This window comes from Aegilops tauschii, chromosome 3 (assembly GCF_002575655.3).
Source record: "Aegilops tauschii subsp. strangulata cultivar AL8/78 chromosome 3, Aet v6.0, whole genome shotgun sequence".
NCBI lineage: Eukaryota > Viridiplantae > Streptophyta > Magnoliopsida > Poales > Poaceae > Aegilops > Aegilops tauschii.
In genome coordinates, this window is record NC_053037.3 from 429097955 (window position 1) to 429118749 (window position 20795).

At 41.4% G+C, this 20795-nt stretch overlaps 1 protein-coding gene and 2 long non-coding RNA genes across 4 annotated transcripts; 1 reads left to right on the forward strand and 2 right to left on the reverse strand.

Annotated features, from left to right (window-relative positions):
- The first annotated feature begins 6116 nt into the window (after positions 1–6116).
- Positions 6117–8531, forward strand: LOC109746260 (uncharacterized). 2 transcript variants are annotated; one of them, XM_073495943.1, is made up of 5 exons: positions 6220–6555; positions 7646–7726; positions 7807–7970; positions 8057–8314; positions 8396–8531. In XM_073495943.1, the coding sequence occupies exons 1-4, from the start codon at positions 6246–6248 to the stop codon at positions 8309–8311; spliced, it is 810 nt and encodes a 269-aa protein (XP_073352044.1). In that variant the 5' UTR covers positions 6220–6245; the 3' UTR covers positions 8312–8314; positions 8396–8531. The 2 variants fall into 2 exon arrangements, with proteins under 2 accessions (XP_045090375.1, XP_073352044.1); XM_045234440.2 differs by having other exon boundaries at positions 6117–6555; positions 8057–8483.
- A 1761-nt stretch (positions 8532–10292) lies between these two features.
- On the reverse strand, positions 10293–11576 carry LOC120976031 (uncharacterized). Its single transcript, XR_005771347.3, has 4 exons — positions 11358–11576; positions 11218–11273; positions 11055–11145; positions 10293–10562 (listed from the first exon to the last, which is right to left on the reverse strand). It is a non-coding gene; the product is annotated as an uncharacterized lncRNA (long non-coding RNA).
- A 1026-nt stretch (positions 11577–12602) lies between these two features.
- LOC120975894 (uncharacterized) lies at positions 12603–17926 on the reverse strand. Its single transcript, XR_012181008.1, has 3 exons — positions 17680–17926; positions 17515–17581; positions 12603–13220 (listed from the first exon to the last, which is right to left on the reverse strand). It is a non-coding gene; the product is annotated as an uncharacterized lncRNA (long non-coding RNA).
- Positions 17927–20795: the final 2869 nt, after the last annotated feature.

The following is a 20795-nucleotide window of genomic DNA, read 5'->3' on the forward strand; positions in this document are numbered from 1 at the left end:
GGATATGTACACCCTTATAATACATCAAAGTCTGAGCAACCATGTGTGTGCACTGTGAAGGTCACTTCTTCTCATGATCATTTGATTCCATTCCTCTTGGCCTTGCAACACACGAATAATTAATGCAAACGACAACTCGTGCATGCATGCATGGCCATATACTAGTAGTAGTTGTGAGGAAGATGATGCAGCCAAATCGAATCATCAGCTTCACATCATTACCCGTACATGATTCAAGTAGATGATATTAATCTATTAAGTGATGTCTATTCATAATGCTGTGGAAAAAACATATAATATTTATGTGAATGATCATAATGCAATTGTGTACAGATCAGCAGTCAACGACGGTTAGTGGCTAGCTAGACAAGGTACAGTGCCATGGCATGCAGCTAGCCACGATGCGAAAATGAACTGGCGCGCGTGAGGAGCGCCGATCGAGTGCCAACATATGCAATGACTTGTTTTAATCTGCCCAACCAGATGGACATTTTGCGCGAGGAGATAATTTGCAACAGAATCTGTTTGTATAGCTCACGAGATTTTGTTTCTACTCGCAAAAAATGTTTGTATGGAAAACATCTTATATGGAAACACATGGTTCTAGCAAGTTTACACTAGCTAGAGCCACCAACATGGATGGTAGTTTAGCAAACCTCGGCTCTGCCATGATTTAATCTAGTTTTTCGCACCCACTTCGATTCCGCGGGTAGTGGTGGCGGTGGCAGTGGCGAATGAGTTTTCTCCATCAAAGCGGTGGTTCTCTTGCTTTGGGTGTTGGATTGGGAGACATTGTTTGCGCCGTCTTAGGTCCTTCGGATCTGGGTAAGCGCTTTGTGTTTCTTCATGTTGGTGTTGAGGTAATGATTCTCTTCTTCCTGCTCATTGCGATGGTGGTGTTATGTGCAGTCAGCGGCATTGACGTCAAAACACGATGTCATAACATACGCAGGAGTCACGCCGCTCCCACAAAAAAACTAGATCGCCTCTTCTCCTTTCACCACACAGCACCATCAACGGCTAGGAGGTCCTTCAGAAATGTGGTGCCCTGGTGGGGCGCGCGATATGCTGGGGAGGGCCAGTTGTTGCACATGCGCTGGCAACGCCAGTGGCTGGTTAGGGTTGGCGTCTCAACTCCCATGCATTGGCTTTGGCTACCTTCGGTGGCTGCCCGACCTAGCTTCGTCATCAGAGAAGGGGGCTTCGCGACGTGATCCCGACCGTCTACAGGTCTTGGGCTGTCTTAGGGTTTTCGTTAGGGGAGCGAGATGGCGGCACCATCCCTTTGTAGGAATAAGGTTCTCCTTGTCATGTCCATGTTTCGCCAGTGTGTTCTACAAGACCTTCTCAGCGTTTTCTTCTCCAGGGCGGCGATTTGCCTCACAGTCGTGGCCACAGACATCACCTGGGCTATTGATAACTTTCCAACCACTTCTTTCACAATTCGTCTGCCTTCGATGAATGTTATGCTTGCAACGTATAAATCGCCGACAAGGCGCTAGCAATGGGCCAGTCCAGCACCGCTCGCTACGGAATTCTGTTGGTTTCCTTCAAGAGATTCATAGCGGGTTTTTCTGGTTTCTTTTCTTTTTCTCCTTTTCGAATTTACCTGTTAGTTTTTTTATTTTCCTCCTTTTTTATTTCTCTTTTTCTTTTTTGGAAAACAAATCATGAATATTTGTTACATTTATGATCATTTTCTAAATTTTCTATTTTTCAAACATTTGAACATTTTCCAAATATGCAAGTGTTTATTTAAAAAAAATTCAAAACCATGAAAATTCCTTAATATTTATAAATTAATAAAAAAATGCAAATATTTTCAAATTTATGAAAATTTATTTAAATTTCTTAACATTTTGAAATCCATGAACATTTTTGAATCCGCCAAAATTTGTTTTGTATTTATATATAAAAATTGAATTCTCAAAAAAAAATAGTTCCCCGATCTTTTTAAAATTCAGCAAGGTTTTTTGCATTAGTTAATTCTTGAATTCATAGGCATTTTCTGAATGCGCGATCATTTTTGCAAATTCACTAATGATTTTGAATTCATGAATTATTTCTAATTTGCCAACATTTTTAAACATGCGGACATTTGTTATGTCGCAATTGTTTTCAATTCAAGAAAATTTTGCCAATTTTGCTATTTTTAGAAAAATGTAAATATATAATTAGTTAGTGAAAAGGTAGGTTTTGAATATGCGGATATTTTTGGAATTAGGCAACATAAATAATACTGACCAGAATAGAAAAAGAAAGATATGAAAAGAAAATCGAAAGAAAAAAATAAAGCGCCAGCTCGTTGAGGTCGAGGAAAGGTTGAAACCATTTTAGAGCTAGGCGGGGTCTCTCAGATGCAGACTAACCCATTTCGACGTGAAGCATCGCATCGGCTTGTGATCCTAAATCTAGTGAATGATTATTGACTTGTCAAGGGTAGGTTGGTGTCTTAATGTGGAGGAATTCCACCTCCCGCCTGTCGTGGCACCCTAAATCGCTGTGACCGTTGGGCGTGCCTATATCTCGCATTCAGCAAGTCTGGCTTCGGACTCGCTGAAGGGGTGAGCTACCTGGGCCGGCCCACGAGCGCGGGAGGCCACAACCTCTTTTTCTTCTTTTACGGTTTATGTTTTACTTTTATATTTATATAATTTTGTTTATAATTTAAAGTATTCTAAATATATATATTTTAGAAAACACACTTCAAAAAACATTTAAAAAATATTGAACAAGTATTTAATGTTAAACAAATACTTGAAAAATGTTGAACATGTATTTGAAAAAATGTTCTTGGAGAACCATGGATCGATCCCTCATTGTCTCCTTCTCCCTCCCCTTTTTTCTTTAACTGAGCTGAAAGTCGGTCGGCCCAAATAATGTGCCGCGTTCAGCAAGAGATCTCTTCCACCTCGCTGAATGGTCACCGCTTTAAGTGACAAATAGCAGCACCATCTACCTTCGGCCTACTAGTGGCGTAGAAGGCTAAAAAAACTAATGGAGTAGAAAAGACTAAAAAAACTACTCCCTCCGTCCGGAAATACTTGTCATTGAAATAGATGTATCTAGATGTATTTTAGTTCTAGATACATCCATTTTCATCCATTTTGATGACAAGTAATTTCAAACGGAGGGAGTAGTAGAGTAGAAGCCCTCCAACACATGGACATGTATTTGTTTGAAAGGATGCAAAGAATAAAACACATTTCAACCCCGTACTAGTTCTCAATCATTTCGTGCCACCGGGTGTGGCTGAACCATCTACGTTTGGGGGGCGGGGGGGGGGGGGGGGGGAGAGGGGCGATAAGAGCACTGTTCAAGAATTCGTCCAATTAATCAGTTAACATGCCAGTTAATCGCTACTTGTAGGGTAATTGAATCGAATAACACCTATTCATCGTGTTAACTTGTCAGGCTGATTAATTGGCCAGTTAGGCCGATTAATCGTTGTTGACACATTAACTTGTGGGCAAACAAAGTCCAATTTTTTTCCTGTAACCCCTCCGATCCCCCTCTCACTGCGCAATAGCTAGGGTTCGACCGAACAGTAGCATATTTTGGTATATTACATAGTTGAGAGCATGATAGTATGGTATAACACATAAAAAACTAGATATATGTTGGCCATTCCTCTTCAAACTACCGATTAATGGTCGACCGATTAATTCAATTAATAGGCCGATTCGCCGATTAATCACTACTCCCAAGCCGACCGAGTAGCTACCAGTTACCGATTTCCTGAACAATGGATAAGAGAATACACTCTTGTATCACTTTTTTAGAAAGCTCTATCAGTGGTAAAAAGCGTTTGGCTGAGCCAAAAAGAGGTTGATCCACTTCATTTTTTACCGGATACGCGGAAGCCTTGCGTATCTTTGCATTGATAGGAGGAGTGAAGTTACAAAGTATAGTTGTTACAGATGGTTACTGCAAAGGCCACCAAACAAGCATGTGCATAGGGATGGCATGTGTCTGCGAAGGGCACCAAACAAGCATGTGCATAGGGATGGCATATGTCTGCGAAGGGCACCAAACAAGCATGTGCATAGGGATGGCATGTCTCGGCTGGCATGGCGCACAAAGATTCCATGGGTGCGCCATCCACCTAAGCCCTAGCCTATGTCTCCCATAGGATGATCCCAAGACCCTTGGCACTGGCACGTGCCCAAAGTCGTGCCTCCTCCTAGATCGCGTTCACAACACGGCCCACAGATGGCTGGTCACCATCAAAGAGGCAGCCATTACGGTGCTTCCATGGCGACCAGGCCGTGAGGATGGCCATGGAGGCGAGCCCGCGTCGGAGGTAGTTCGTCGTGCCGGTGATTGCCGTGGAAAGATAGGCAATGAACTCCTCGTTGTGGTCGGGTAGCCTAGCAGTGGATCGGCACCACGCTAGCATCTCATGCCAGACTTGGCGGGAGAAAGAACAGCCCGCGAGAAGATGTCACATCGTCTCTGGTTCTTGGTCGCAAAACAGACACGTGGGCTCATGCAGCAGGCTGTGATAGGCAAAGGCGGTCAGCAGTCCATCGTCACCCAAGAAGTGTTAGCCAGATGAAGAACTTGATACGCATAGGTGCCCATGATCTCCATGTAATGCGCCAGTGGGTCAGTCACTGCTCCTACGAAGAGGGCTTTCTAGCACGAGCTCGCAGTGTAGGATCCAGTGGTAGTCCAGCGCCACAATAGCTCGTCGGATAGGGTCATGAGCCTCAAACGGCACCAGAGGGAGCAGCAGCGCCCAGGGCGCCCTGGATGTCCGCAATCCACGCGCGTTCGAGGATTCCATCGTGCACAGAGCGCGTCTTGTGCCGTTGCTTGGCCACCTTGTTGTAGTCCAGCGGCGCGATCTTGGAGATGGATTGTCCATCAAGCCAGTGGTCCTCCCAGAATCTGCACGTGCGCCCATCGACCAAGTCGTGGAGGCTCGTGTGCGCTACTAACCCAATATATCTTGCTACTGTTAAAAATTGATGTAGCAACACGTATACATGTATAGATCCTGCTTTTTAAAGGCAAACACAACACGCTCTATATTAATCCAAAATCACAATGTCTACAGGTATAGTGACACTGACATGGTCATAGGGGAGACCCAGCCAGACATGTCGGCCTATACTCAAAAATTGATCTAGCAACAGGCGTAAGTGTATAGCATCCCGCTGACCAGGTGAGACCGTGAGAGCGGCTTGGAGACCTGCTCTCCTGGACATTCACCTCGTAGAGGCACACTCCTGACTCATCCAGCCGCCGGCAATTAGAAAACAAACCATATTTGATTCTCCCAGGATAGATTATGTACGGTTAGGCAATTTGATTAATTATCTATCCCTTAGTTTTTTTACCCTAGTTAGATGACTCTCTCTCAACCAAAGCATAATGAGTAGATGACCCCTTGTCTATTAAATAACTAGATGACCCGTTGCGCCAATGGCGCAAAGGCCGAGTATAAGCCAATCGTTGTAAGAGTGTGCGTTAACATATTGTTGTTCGAAAAGAATAGCTCATATATTATATGCAGTAAGTATAGTAGGTTGGAAATGATGCACTAAGTCATGTAGGATGGCCAATGTCTTGCAGAAAGGTAAATAACCTTTTTAGTTATGCCACAAATATGAAATAACGATGCTCTTTGAATAAATGAATACTGGCTTCTGTAAGAGGAATTGAAGTAGATGTAATAGTAAATGGAAGAACAGAACCGTGCCTTGCAAATGTTTGTTTTTTTACGTGAAGGAAAAGAAAGACCTTTTCTTGTGAGTAACAAAAGGAAAAAAGAAAGAAACACCTTTTTGTTCTCTGTATATGGAGATAAGTATTTCGATGGGCCAATGTTATGTACCCCGGCCCACGAATAGCGACAGTCGTGGCCCGTGAAGAGCCGAATATGAAGCGGCAGCGAGTGGATCCAGCGAGCCTGTGTATCCCCTTTCTTCCTCGTCTCTTCAGTTCGTCGTTAGAGGCGTCTCCAAAGCCGCCGCCCGGTGCGATTTCTGCTCTGTTCTGATTTTGGATTTGTCTACATGTTTGGATTTAGCTTTGATTTATCTGGAACTTGCGTCTCCGCTATTTATGTGTCGATTTCCACCCCTCCTGTCTCCTTTTTTAGCCATGATAGATCCTGAGTTGTATTTATTTATATCTACGGATGTGCCCATAGGGAAGTAAATCGCCGTGGTTATTTCAATGGCGGCATTGTTTTGATTGAAGATCCATCATTTTGTAGGTTCCTGCGACAGGGGATCATGAGGGGATCTCGAACCGATCCTGTGGACATCAACTCTGATGGAAGCACTGACAGTAGCTCTGATGAACACTCGAATAGCAGCTCAGATGGGTGTGCTGATAGCTCCTCTGATGAAGGAATGCGTATGAGCTCCGATGAAGTGATGTACATCAGCTCTGATGAAGGAAGGCACATAAGCTCTGATGAAGGCGGGGACACCAGCTCAGATGAAAGCGTATACACCAGCTCTGATGAAGGTGTATACACGAGCTCTGACGAAGATTCATACAGGAGCTTTGATGGAGGTGCACATACCACCTCTTCTAAAGGTACTTTTTCACACGTGCATCTCAGTATCCTGGAGTTTCATTGCATGTACTTAGAGCCACAAATTCTAGAACTGAAAGCTTTCACTTTCAAGGGAGGAGGTCGGACATGAACTGTCAGGATTTGAGAGAAATTTAGTTTATATAAAGTTGAAGAAAGGCATGAAAGCTTTCACTTTCAAGGCAGGAGCTTTGACAGGAATTGTGAGGATTTCAGAGAAATTCAGTTTGTATAAAGCAGAAGAAAGGCATGCAGTACTTTGGTGTGGTTATTAGCTTATTGTTATTCTCAGAATCTGGTATTAAAGATATGTACGACCGAACTGGCCGACACGATTTTAGGTCTGATTTGCTAATGGTGGTTACATGATCTTAATTTGCAATATAGTGTGTGATGGAAGTATGATTTTAGGTCCAATTCGTTAACAGTGGTTATATGATCTCAATTTGCGATACAGTTTGTGATGGAAGTATCAGTTTGGTGGCTTTCATCACATTTATTGTATAGGTTTCCTTTTTTATATTTTAAGATGCCTCAACTCTCTGTCTTTTTAGCCACATATATTCATTATTCAACCCTCATGCCATGTACTTGCTGGGATAGGCAACAAATGGAGGAGAGTAGACTACAGAGAATGTTTTTAGGCTGCAAAAGTAGCGGATGAACATTCTTTGAACACTATGTAACATTGCGACCTATTCTTAGGTTTATGCTTTGATTAATTGTGTCATTTTTGTTGCTCCCAGCTCTGTTCTTGGCTGAAGACTATTTGTTATAATTTATGGAAATTGGAGGATGTATGTATATGTATAGTATGTATTTTATTGTTTGGGTGACATATGTATAGCATCGTGAAGGCGACGAATGATCAACCTATGCTGGCATGATGTTATACATCTCCATATGATCAACAACATCATAAGAGAAATACCATCTCTGCTATTTTATTTGTTCAGCAATGATGAAACTATCCTGTCTTGGGTTACTTTTGTTTGGAATGCTTTTTTAAATTCACAGCCTAACTTGCATATAACCGTGCCAGTTATTGTTATCCTTTGCACTTATAATTTCCTGGCTTGTTCAATTATGTAGGAGTGCATAAGCGGATGAAGGTAAAGAAGCCTTGGAAGGTATGCATGTCCGTGTGTGACCGTCCTAAACATTACACAGTTGGTAAGCGTTGCTTGCTCATGATTAACTGATTCTGCTGTTCGTTGGCTGAATCAAATCAATCTGTTTGGTTTTGGTTGCAGGCTATAATCCAGACTCTAATGGTAGATGGATGTATTCAAAGAATTTGAAGATGTCAATGTGTGCTCGGAAGCGTCTCAGCCACTATATTAAGTCAGTTAAGCCTGCTATTGGCCACTACGTGTGTGAGATGAACAAAACCTTTACCAAGGCTGGGCAGAGAATGGTATGACTTTTTTGAGTGTACTTACATTCGCATCAGCGTATTAGCCTGTCATATCATTTGACTATAGCCCTGATGTGTTTTTGTAGTACTTCTCTACTTCCTTCACTAAAGAGTATCTGGTGGATTTCATTACCACTCCAGTTGATGGGGTGAAGATCAAGCTATCAGTTGGTCGGTGTGCAAGACGTGTTCGCCTTATTAATGGCGTGGACAACAGGGCCGCCATAACACATAACTGGAGTGACTTTGCAAAGGAAGAAAAGCTGACAAAAGGGGAAATATGTGTTTTCTCTGTTCGAGCTTGCAAAGGGAAACCAGAATTCACCGTTCACAAGATTTAGAAGGTTTGTACATGCACCGTGCGTTTAGTTTGTACAAGGATTGCTATTTTATTGCCTGGTGTAAGTAAGTTTGTACTTGTGCAGGTGTCTACAACGCAGCGTTTAAGGACGTGTATCTAAGGTGTTCCATAAGGCTATGTATATATACCTATGTCTAGTTATGGTTCCATGTCTAGTTATGTTTAGGTGTTGCATGGACTCTAGTCAAGTGTGCTGAGTTGGGGGGGGGGGCAGTATGCATTCCTTTTGGTAGTGATCTATCTGTCATGATGTTCATGTAATGGAACGGTGATTGAAATTGTGAACCATGTGTGACCTGTGCGCTGTTTGCTAAGCCTCCAATGCTGTTTGTTTTAAGGCATGAAGTAACTTTCACCAGGAGAAGAAATTTTAGTGATATAAATCTTGTAGGTGTTGCTAGCTGGGGTCTTGCTTTGCTGCTGTTTCTGTGACCGGATTTGTGTTGGCCAGCATTATTTTGATGTCACATGTCTTTGTGTTTTTGCTCATCATAGTCTTGTTCCTTTTACCCACAAAAAAAAAAAGACCTGGCAGCTGAACCGGGTCTATTTTTTTTGGGCAACAATGTGCTAATTCCCAGTTCATCTTTGTTTGGATGAAGATCTGTAGCTTGTATGGTCACAGTTTTACCATGATGTTTCCATTATTTATCTGACGAAGGAAGATGCAATGGCAATTTGGGGCATAAGAGACACGATAAATAGTTTGAAGGACGTATTGTGATTTTAGCTGTAATTTCTTTACTTATATATGACCTTGCTATTACGGATTTGTTGTAAGAGTATTGAACAGATGGTATCATGTGAAGCAAAGAATTCTCATAAATTAATGGCTAAGTTTATTGTTCTGCACCAACTGCTGCCAACACACAATAAAATTGAAGAATTAACAAATGAGTTATTAGCAAATAAGTTTCGGTTACACATATATACTGAAAGCTCACGAAAGAAAACATGAATATCGAAAACACATGATATGGTTTCTGCCAGTAGCAAACATCCTAGGGTGGAACATCACAACAGCTTAGCTATAATAAAGGAAAATAAGAATGTGATTTTTATGAAGGCCAATTTCCATGGAGTTCGATGTGTGTAAGAAGGTGGGAAAATAGGAGTATCTGAATTTTTTTTTGCTTTTTTAGGAATAGGGCATCATATTCTGTAAGCGTTTATAAATTCCAAGCAATTAATTAGTATGAAGTAGGACAAATACGTAAGATAAATTTCTTGAAACAAAGTGGTAGTTCATTGTATGCAAAAAAAACTATACATGGTATGTCAATATATATGCCTATGAACTTGAATACATGGACAATACGAATGGTTGGTGCGTGTGATGGAAAGGGCCAACGTCTCGGCCCTGAGAAGGCGGATGGCCCATAGGAGAAAAGGGGTACTCTGAAGCAATGGACTTAGCGAGGAAAAGAAGCACGAGAAGGCAGGCCGGGGGAAAAAAATAGGCGGCACTCATTTTTCTTTAGCAAGCGTTTAAAACTCTAAAAGGTAGAACATTTCACAGTAGCATGTATGAATAGTGCTATTCAATTTTGGTTTTATAGATAACGGTGCCATTATCCAAAAACAGATGCGTTTACTATTTTTTATGGACAGGGAATATGTGTTTTTGTTGGGCCAGATACAAATAACTTGTGAGTACAATATTAATACATTTAAATTGTTAGAAAGTCATTATAAAAATGGTCAAATGGGCAAACGCTGGAATTTGAATAGGAGTACTGTCAGAATATAAAATAATTCTTTATGGAATACAGCTGACTACACAACACTAAGAAATGAAGTAAGAAACAAAAAGTTAGTAAAAGATAACTTTAGCAGGCGGGAAGTGATGGGTGTACCTACATATAGCATATTTATAGAACCACTGGAACATTGCAAGGATTAACACAAAAACTCTGAAACATTTAGAAGTTCACATAGAGCAGGACTACTTTAGAGAAGAGTTTCCAATACATGATATGATATTAATAGAAACAGATAACATCATTCGAAACTTACATAATAAACTGCATGAGTAGGATATAATTATACAGGTCCAGTGTCGTCTAATTCTTGTACAACAAAACATTTGCTGAGCAAACAAAACAAATAAGACATGGTAGCGATAATATGGAGAGCCATCATTGAGACTTGAGGCATAGACAGAGGGCAAAACTCCTTGAACACGTGCACGTATGCTCACATTTGAGCAACATTAGTCCTGTCTACGCACCCTGGATGTTGGGGATGATATAGCAGTTAGACATTTACATTCAAAGACACATCAACAGGCGATATCGAAGTATGCAATATCAGATAAAAAAACCTCACTGAAAGACATTGGTTATATATGTATGGAACAGTAGATAAGGGAACAAACGCCAAGTTAGTACACTACATTTTGATGTTTTTTGCCGATGCTTTACGTTGTCAAAGAAATGCTCCAATAATTTTCTAGACGAAGTATGGGTGGATGAGGATGATCACTATTGGAAAGTAAGAAACAGATAATCTTCTGTAAAGAGAGATGTAGATGTTGTAAAGAGAGTGCTAATGACAAGCAGGGTATGCTGAATTCTAAAAGAAAGTGCATATGTTAATAGTGCACGACCGGGATTTGTACAGCAACTTATAAGGATAAGCACAGAACTATATGTAAGGCGAGCAAGGTCTAGGCAGTGCATTTGAGAATGCTATACAGGAAATGATCCTACAAGCTGTCTTACATGTGATCCGTGCATTTAGTCTTTAAAGAGTAAAGCTCTGCGGGCAACAGGCTGAGATATTATTTCTTTGCTGGAGCTGTGATCTGTTTCACTGGGAAAGCAATAGACATGAGTAATCTATATAATTGCATGAGTCTAAAGAGCAGGAGGGAGGGCATGTTACTTGGTTGATGTTTCTTTGTTTGGCGGCAGCGAACCCGGAGTGTCGTTGAGGCCATCCTACAAGTCAATGAGCAATTGTATGTAAAATGGTATGTGGTATTGGAGGAACGCAAGCAGAGAGCAAAACAAAGCAATGATTACCTCTGATTTATTCACACATTTAGTTGTTGGAGTGCTATCATCATTACTCTCTGAACGAGGCCTCTTCTTTGTTGTAGTCAAGGAGCTGAGCTGTTTTTGAAACGACTCCACACGATCATATAGCTCTGATGACCAGAACTGCTCAGCTTTGAGTTGTCTCTGGCAATTATTCAGATCTGCTGAGTTGTAGTCATCTATCGTAATTATGCCCGTCGTCAACAGATAGGACAAAGCAGCAGAACATGCTGATTCAACAGCGTCGCTGGCAAATTGAGTTGATTCTCCAAAGAACACCTGTTGGGTTGGCAATATGTTTTTGCTGTGAGGTTGTAGATCGATTTTCACTGATGCCATCACCGTGGCGTCATCATCATCAGTTAGCTCAAATGCATGCATTGTAGCGCGGATTCGCTTGATAGCCTGTTCAAGCATATACCTTCTGCTAATGGTAACAGAGATGGCAGAGAGCTGCATTCAATAGAAACACGAAAGAATTTATCAAGTCAACTGGATACGGTAACACAAAGAATGTTGATGCATATACATGGCCTAGTCATAACCTGTGGAAGCCCCTTGACTATGAAATCATCATCGTCCATTGAGCTGGCAATGTCCGCAGGACGGGGCTATATAAAATTTCAGTGGCATGGGAATAAAGCACAGGTTAAAACTATTTAAAGGCAATCACAGGGACCTATGTAAGCAAAGTAACAGAAGTATGATAGTAAAGGCAGAATGCTCAAGTAAATTTGCAAGCATAGAAATGCAATTCAACACACGATTCAAATACAATAGCGTGCAGCGAAACAAATAGACAAAGCACCAAGCTTTGGCAGCATATGCTGCATAACCGAGAGTACCATGGTTCGATAGGATATGGTTCGATATGGTAGATTACATTATCAGGTGCACACTTACATACAGACCATCACAACTAAATAGATAGATTCGGACGCATTGATTGTACCATGGTTCGATAAGACACACACGACATATGGTTATAGATAACTATATTAGTAGGGAACAGTGACTGGCTCTAACGATGATGATGGCAATCTGATGGTCCTTATGAGATTAGAAGCGATCTTCAGGCAGGGCACGGAAGTCATCAGAGCAGCACCATTTGTCGTCAAAGGCCTCCTCATCATAAAATGAGGTTCTTAGTTCCGGGTGTGACGGTGGATTTCCATCGCCTTGGGTTGACAGACCTTTATCTTCATCTATTGGCTGTTCCTGACCGTATGGATAAACGCCAGTCTCCTGAAGGTTAACCATTGTGTCATTAGTGCACTGCTGAAGATGTTCGCTGTTGGCCTCTACATTGAGAAGAACATTGCTAAGCTCCAGGTCATCTGGACCAGATCCTGGGCTCATCCTGCTACTGACCAAATGCTTAAGATTGTTGGCGACGCTCTGTTCTGTGTCCAGGGATCCATCCGATCCTTTGCTCAGGAGTTTGTTTTTTCCAATGCTCTCTTTTAGCTTCTGTCTCAGACATGCGTTGTCCCTCTTCATTGCCTTAAGCTGCTGATACACCACTGCATTTGTTTTTTCCACAGCCTTCAGTTGATCATAACTATAATCTTTTGGAACCACGCCCTCATAAGCATCCATGTATTTAATTGCTGCTGCAGCTACATAATCTTGAGCTTCCTCAAGATCTTGGTGCTCCGAGGTAGAAATGGAAACCTTGACAGGTGAACGCTTGAGCCTGATCTTGATTGGATAGAAGGTAACAGTGACTTGCAGACGGGAACCATCTGTTGGGCTTGCTGAGTAGGTGGCCCCTGGCAGGCCAACCTTCTCTAACATAGCATCAAGCAGGATCTTAGATGAAATTGGAACAGAAGCCATTGTCTGGACCTGCCGCAAGCGAGATGTAGCGACCCGACCTCAGACAGTCACGTCTCTGTGTTTCTGTGCCATCCCTGGATCAACATGCTGGCACACACAGTACATCAATGTATATATCAAAGTGCAATCACATGTATAAATAACGTAAAACTGATATATACCTCATAATACTCAGCAGAAACAATTAAACGGGTGTGGAGTCCCATCAACGCCATCGGCAGGTTGAGTGTAGACCGTAACCCTGTACCGTACTCTTACTCGTCGGAAGAAAGTATCTGCAACATGATACGTTGCAGCCGTGTAGGTTAGTACATTGAATGTACCGGCAAGATCACTGTAATAAAAATAGATGATAAACTATACTATATGCAATATGGCTTTGTGGCTCTGTATCTGAGTTTTGTTTGCGTAAAAGCTGGTTTTATTTTCCCTACATCAAAGGAATTAACCGGAGTCTGTACTACGGAGTTTCCTATCATGACATGGTTCCGCCAACCGATGTCTCATGGCCCAAATCATCATAAGTTGCCCACAATTATGTTATCAGTCCGATGTTGAGAGTTCCGAGATAGATCCAAGTCCAGAGGCTCAAATTGTCCGTAACCGGGGACACGGCTAATCGATTAGGTTTTAAACCCTCTGCAGAGGTTTGTACACTTTACCCGCAAGATTCGATCCCTCTTTTTACGTTCTCACACTTCAGGGTGTTTGAGAACAAGATGACCGAAACATGGTCTTCCAAAGAGTTCCTCTGACCACTGTCCGGTGCTCATCCAATCCTACCGTAGTTCTACATCTGCTAGCACCGTCCCAGCCAGAGTCACAACTAAGGTCAACCAAGCCAGAGCCCATAGTGACTTGCGGTTGCACAGGTAAGCTTCCGGGCATGAAGTATTCTTCCGTCTCTTTGAGTCTGGGTGAAGCTTTCCGCAAGATGTCATGGCGCTTCTCCATGCATCCCGGCCATCCACTGGTTTCTCCAGGGTGCCCGTCAACCGTCCTTCACCCAGTAGTGTGTATTGAATTCTTGTCTCGAGTCTTGAAGTCTTAAGGCCTTGAAGATGCAGTCCTTGCAGATGCCATCATGGAGTTGTCGTCATTGACATAGAGTCCTCCTTCTTCACACCACTCTCGTGCACTCATACCAAACCCCGTCTACTATAGCGTAGCATTAAGATAAATAACGTCCCGGGCTTGGTAACAGGGTGATGGGTTCCTACCTCATGCATACTACTCAACTACAAGAATTCAATATCACTACTGGAGGGTTGTTGCAAAGATGCCACTAAATGCAGTAAAAACATAGGTATGAAAGCATGGTCAAAGTGAACTTGCCTAGTATTACTTGATGAAGATAACAAAGCTCTCAGAATAATGACTTGGTAGAACTATTCGTCACTCCGTTGAAAATCTATATAGTCAAACATAGCATTCATATAAGCAAACATACTAGCAAACAATTCTAACACTCATATAATGAAACCAACAAATAAATTGCAAAACAACAAGGGACACCGAATAAGAACAAAGGACAACTACACAACAAAACTAATAAAGAAAACTCTAAGACATAACACAAAATAGTTTTGTCCTAAGTAAAAACTTAACAACAATTAAAACACTAAACTTATAAATTAACAGAAAATACAAAGTAAAACAACTAAGTTAACAGAAGGTATTTTTCATAAAATTTTATTTGCAAAAAGAAACAAATAAAAAGCTTTTATGAAACAGTAACTATGACCTAAACAAGTTTTCATACAAAACTAAATAAAATAATTTTTTGAAATAAAAATAAAATTTTCTTTGGTTTACAAACAGAAACAAAACTAAATTTGTCAAAAGTGACAAAAAGAAATAATTTAAAACTAATAAAAACAATAAAGAAAAGACTAAAACAACACTATAACTAAAACAGTACTGTTTTGCTAAAACATTAATTTAAAATAAACTAAAAATAAATCACTATATGCTACTGGATAGACAAAACTATAACAAAACAGTAGCAAAAAGAATCAATCAAAAATATTTTATAAAACCCAAGATACGACCAAATTGGTGATTTGAACAAATTTCATCAAATTCAATTTTAAACAACTCAAATATGAAATCCAATTGCACTAGCAGAAACTTCAAGAAATTATAAAACTAATGCAAAAAGAAACACTAAATTTGGATCTAAAACATAAAAGTTATAAGCAATATAGAATCAGAACTATTCTGTTTTTAAAACAGAAACGAAGATCAAAACAAAAAAAATCGGCCACTAGCTACGTGGCCTACTGCTATCGGGCCAGGGAGGTGGGCGATCTGAACTATCTAGCGCTCGGTCGTAAAATAACACAAACGTGTACGGGCTAAAACAGAAAGACCGGTCGGCTAAACCGACTAGACTTGAACCGATCTAAACCGAATAAAAACCGTAACAAACCGGAACTAAACCGATCTAATTAAAAAAACTTACCGTTCGTTAGATCTAATCTATGCCGTCAATAACAGATCGGACGGTGGAGGTTGCTTACAGCGGTGGTGGCGTCTCCGGCGAGGTCGTCGTCGGCGGTGGCGGCTCGGACGTCGGTGGCGGTGGCGCTCCGGTCGTCCGCGATGAAGGTGGAGGGGTCGGCGCGATGTAGCGGGCGACGACGAGTCCAACGGTGGTCGTGGAGTGGGAGGAGATGGTCGGAGGTGGTTGACGGCGAGCTCGAGGCGGCGGATGGCGTCGGTGATCAACGACGATGGCAATCCGGTGGTTTTGCGGCTCAGGCGAGTTGTTGGGAAGGTGTAGTCGAGGGAGGGGATCACGATGGTGGTGGCTGCGGGTCTCGGGGAGGTCGGAGGCGGGCTCTAGGGCATCAATGGTGCGGTGGCGGTGCTCGGCTCCGGCGAGAGATTACGGGCGAGGCAAGGGGTTTCGGTGAGGGGAAAGGAGGGGAACGGGTCGAGGGAGAGGGGTATTTATAGGGGGAGGAGTTCTTGGAGGAGGGGGCGAGGGGATTCGTGATCCCGAGAAGATCGGGATTCCGGCGGCGGCGGCGCGACTTGGCGTGGGGAGGAAGAAGACGGCGGGCGAGGGCGATCGGGCAGTGGGGCCCAGCGGTCAGTGGCACAAGGGCGAGAGAGAGAGGAGCGGGCGACCGAGGCGGAGGCGTTTCGGGCGTGCGCGCAGCTGTGGGCTGAAAGGCCAGTGGGCCGTGCGGTGCGGGAAGAGAGAGAGAGGAACAGTGCTGGGCTTCGGCCGGGTACTGTTCGAGGATTTTCTTTTTATTCTTTTCACAGACAACAAAATAAAAAGAAACAACAAATAATAATAAAAAGTATATAGGCATATAATATATAAAAAATTTCAGAAAAACATTTCCTAAAACATGAACTATTTTCCAGGTTCAAATAAAATACTAAAAAAAGGCAAACAGTGCTACTATTGCAATAAAACTCAACAAAAATCATTTTTGAAATACCAAAATTACTTCAAAATTATTTTCTCCTAATTTTCCATTAAAGGGAATCATTTTACCCTTATTTCCATTTATTTATTTTTAGGAGAAAAATAATTTTGAATAAAATCCAAATAATTCCCCAAATGGAATTCAAATCTTTTCAAAACTTTTTTTTCATTTATTTAAATGGAAGAAGTCATATCATCTTCACTCTAGGGTTTTGTGATGAAATAATTTGAATTCATGGAGATCATAAATGCAAGGGTGAAAGTTTGGGAAAGTCATTTCATTCCCTCTCATTCAACTTTCAAAAATTTCAAATTTCACTCAATTTCACACAATCAGTCACACAACAATCAAACAAACAAGCATAAATATTTATTTAATATAACATTCCAAAATTTAGAATTTTGGGATGTTACACGAGAGAGAATGTCACTATCACAAAGAGCTGGCTTGACGTATAGTATCATCCTCAAGTCTGTATGGGTTGGAAGGGGAAGAAAACATGATAGGTGACAAGTGGGTTCTACAGTTTGGATTTTGTGATGAGAAGACTAACTGCAGGTGGATCAGGATGTCTACTATCATTTTCCTGTAATATATAATTCACAGCTTATAGGAAGGTTGTGGAATTGAAGTAAATTATTAGTTAGATCCATCGCTCTCATCTATTTTGTTTACCTTGGACAGAAAGGATATTAAGCCTGACCACACTAAAACACCACCACGTCTTAGGTAGTCAGACACAATACTAAGGATAAAAAAATCAAAAGCACTGGCACAAGGGGTTTCAGCCACATTATGTACTGGTGCCTCAAAGTCAGCTTAACAGTAAATTAGACCAGAACGGAATAGATATATACTTGAGGAAGACGATGGTGACCGGTGGTAGAAGAACTGCTAGGCGGGTCGGCAGAAAAAATCATGGATCTAACAGAAGCATGAGAAACCGGATTAGAGCATCCAATTTGCAGTAAGAGAAGGGAACATAGTAGAGTAGTAAAATACAATGGCGGCGAAGGGAATACCATGGGGAAGAGTCAGTCGGCGACGGTCTTCATAGCTTCCATGGCAAGCTTCTAATGGCCGTCGCTGAGGGTTGGATCTGAGAGTGCTACCAGAGAGAATGGGGAGGAGAGGAATGGATAAGATGCAGAGAAGGAGAAGACAAGAGCGCCTCGCCCGCTGTGGGCCTCGGCGGTGAGATTCACCGCATGCACCGTCGATGAACAGAGAATGTCCGAGGTTTCAACGAGTAGCCACAGGACAGGTATGTGTCCTGTTGCGTGAAAGATTTACCGGAGGGGATAATTGGTCCTAGTGTCACCTCCACTCTCCGCGACTGGGCTGTAGGCAGGCTGTATCTGGGCCGTATATAGCTACATGTTCATTAGGCCTGAATAGAACATAATACTTGTTTTGTCGACTCAGCGAACTGCTCATGCTCCTGTGGAACAGCAGAATTCCTATGTGAAGCTCTGCATTATTCCCATTCCACCAGGCCTGATGTAATTTGTTGGTGCAATGGCAATGTTAATACTTTGGACTTAGTCACCTCGGCAGATTGGATTAATTTTTCTTTTGTGGATCTTTTCTTGTAAGATGTGAACAATTTCTTTTAAAAAGCACGATTGCTTTCGGTACAGAAGACACGAGCTTTAAAAAAATGCTAGAAATGTTCTGAATTTGTAAAATAGCACGCATTTTGAAGATTTGGACAACCATTGAAAAACAGAAACATTTTTCTGAAACGATGATCATTTTATGGTAGAAATGAAGACAATTTAGAAAATAGGAAAGCACGAACATTTGGTGAATTTGCGAACAAACGATGGGAAAGCAGGAGCATTTTTTAAAAATTACGGGCAACTCTTCACAGCAATGAACAACTGTTGAATTTTAAACACTTGTAAGAAGAAGCAAAATTTCTTAATTTACGAACAATTTTGGAACAGGGAAAACTTTTAACTGTTGACCTTTCGCAAAGAGAGTACTTTTTGAGAATAATGAAAAAGTTTTCAAGCTGCTAATAATTTTTCAACCTGCGGCCAAATTTAAAATAGCTTTTTTATGCATAAACAAATTGTGAACGCACAATGGCAATTTGGATTTTAAAATAAAGTACATATAATATTTTGGCAGCTGTTGCTATTTGAAGGGCAGAATTCGACTTTGATTGTAAACCAGGGCCTTGATTATAAATCTAAGATTTATTTTGTCGTAAGACCACTGAGCAGATGATATAATGGGAAGCCGTGTGGAAGCTAATTATTGTGAGAGAATGCATTAATATATTTGTTGCTTCAAAAGAATAGCTAATGTACTATATGCAGTGAGCAGATAAGATTGGAAATGGTGCACTAAGTCATGTAGGAAAGTACTATTGACTTTCTGCAGATGTAGTAGTTGTTGATGATCGTTTGTTATATAAACAGGAATTTAATTGCTTTTAATTCGTTGCATACACCGTGATTGGAAGACGTGATCACAGGGAAGCTCTAATGAAAGCATTGAAGCAAAAGCATGCATAAAAGGAAGTTTGTTTCTTGAGTCATAGTTTTCAGGAAACAATAGCAGGAGAGGAGTCCTTCACAGAGAGAACAATATAATCTAAAGATCATAGCCTATATAATACAGTACTTTTTACCATAGGAACAGCAAGGGAAGACTAAAGTTTATATATAGCTTGCTCAGAGTTTTCCAAAAGGGGAAAGATCTTGGTCTTATTGATATGAAACAAAAGGTGGCTGTTTTAGTAACCACTGAAGCATGCTGGCCAGGATACATTGACCAAAGGCTAGCAGTAACTATTTCTAGTTGCTTTGAGGTGCTGCCCAAAATTATAGGATGTCCGATGTCGCTTGAAAAGTGTGTTATATTCAGAACTGAGAGCATGCCTGCTGAGAGCGTGCTTGACGGTGGTTAGATTATTAAAAAAAGAAGTGGCTATTGTGTACGGTTAAGCTAGGGAAGTGAGTATTGTTTTGGTGTGAATTGAATGGAGTTTGATATTTTGCAGATATGCACTTATAGTTGCAAATGCTTTGTAAAATAGGCAGGAATGTAATTGCTCTTATTTTTTGTACACACTGTGATCACAAGACATGATTAGAAGGAAGTTTTGATGAAAGAATTGAAGTGAAAGCATACATGAAAGAAAAGGTTGTTCTTTAGCCGCAGTGGCCTGGAAAGAATAACAGAAGAAGAGGCCTTCACATATATACAGTAAGCGATGATAACCCGCTTCTGGGTACAGAGATAACAACAAAGTTTAAAGATCATAGGCTATATCATACACTACTTTTCAGCATAGAGGCAGCAAGTGAAGACTTAAGCGTACACACATCTTGCTCGGAGTACGCCAAAATGCGAAAGATCCTGGTCTGATCGATATGAAACAAAAGGTGCCTGATTTAGTAACTACAGAAGCATGCTGGTCAGGACACATTGACCAAAGCTCACCAGAAACTATTTCTGGTTGCTTCAAGGCGGCGCTCAAACTTCATAGCAATGTAGCGTAGCCTCTGCGTCAGTCCTTCAATGCTTGCTAGCGCTGTTTTCATAATTCCCTTGGTGCTATCCCTCCCTTTCAAATGCCGAGCGGTGGTTGTGTTTTCTATTTGGGCAGAATATGAGCTCATATACCTGACAGCGTAGTAGCATGTTTTGCGCAGCTTCTTGATTGTTTTATTTGATGCAACCAACCATTTGACCAGGTGCTTCACTTGATTTTCAAGCTTTTTGACATGAGTGTAGTGGTAGTCCCTCATTTCTTTGCCATATGCATTTTCCATGAATCTAATAGCTTCAATAGCAGCACTGTCTTCAGCATCTTCATAGCTATCTAAGATTGCACCTGACAGAGAACTTGGAACAAGTGCACCATCGAGCAATTCCAACGAAGAAATGAAAGTAACCGTCACACGATTCTTTCCGCCTGGGCATATCTTGTGATAGTAAGTTGTAGGGGGCAACTTCAGAGCTTTCAGCATGAGGTCGAATATGTGGGCATAAGGAATTACTATCAGATAGTCATTCTCCTATACAAGCAAAGTAAGGGTAAAAAATTTGTCTGACAAAATAATAGTTAAATCGACAGATGAAGATTCAATTGGGCATGGTAGTTTGATTGAGTGTGAGACCC

Excerpts from the sequence above, each read along its gene's own strand:
- LOC109746260 (XM_045234440.2), top strand. The coding sequence starts at position 6,246 with ATGAGGGGATCTCGAACCGATCCTGTGGACATCAACTCTGATGGAAGC. Across the intron at positions 6,556-7,645 it reads ACATACCACCTCTTCTAAAG|GAGTGCATAAGCGGATGAAG; the intron begins GTACTTTTTCAC and ends TCAATTATGTAG. Across the intron at positions 7,727-7,806 it reads TCCTAAACATTACACAGTTG|GCTATAATCCAGACTCTAAT; the intron begins GTAAGCGTTGCT and ends TTTTGGTTGCAG.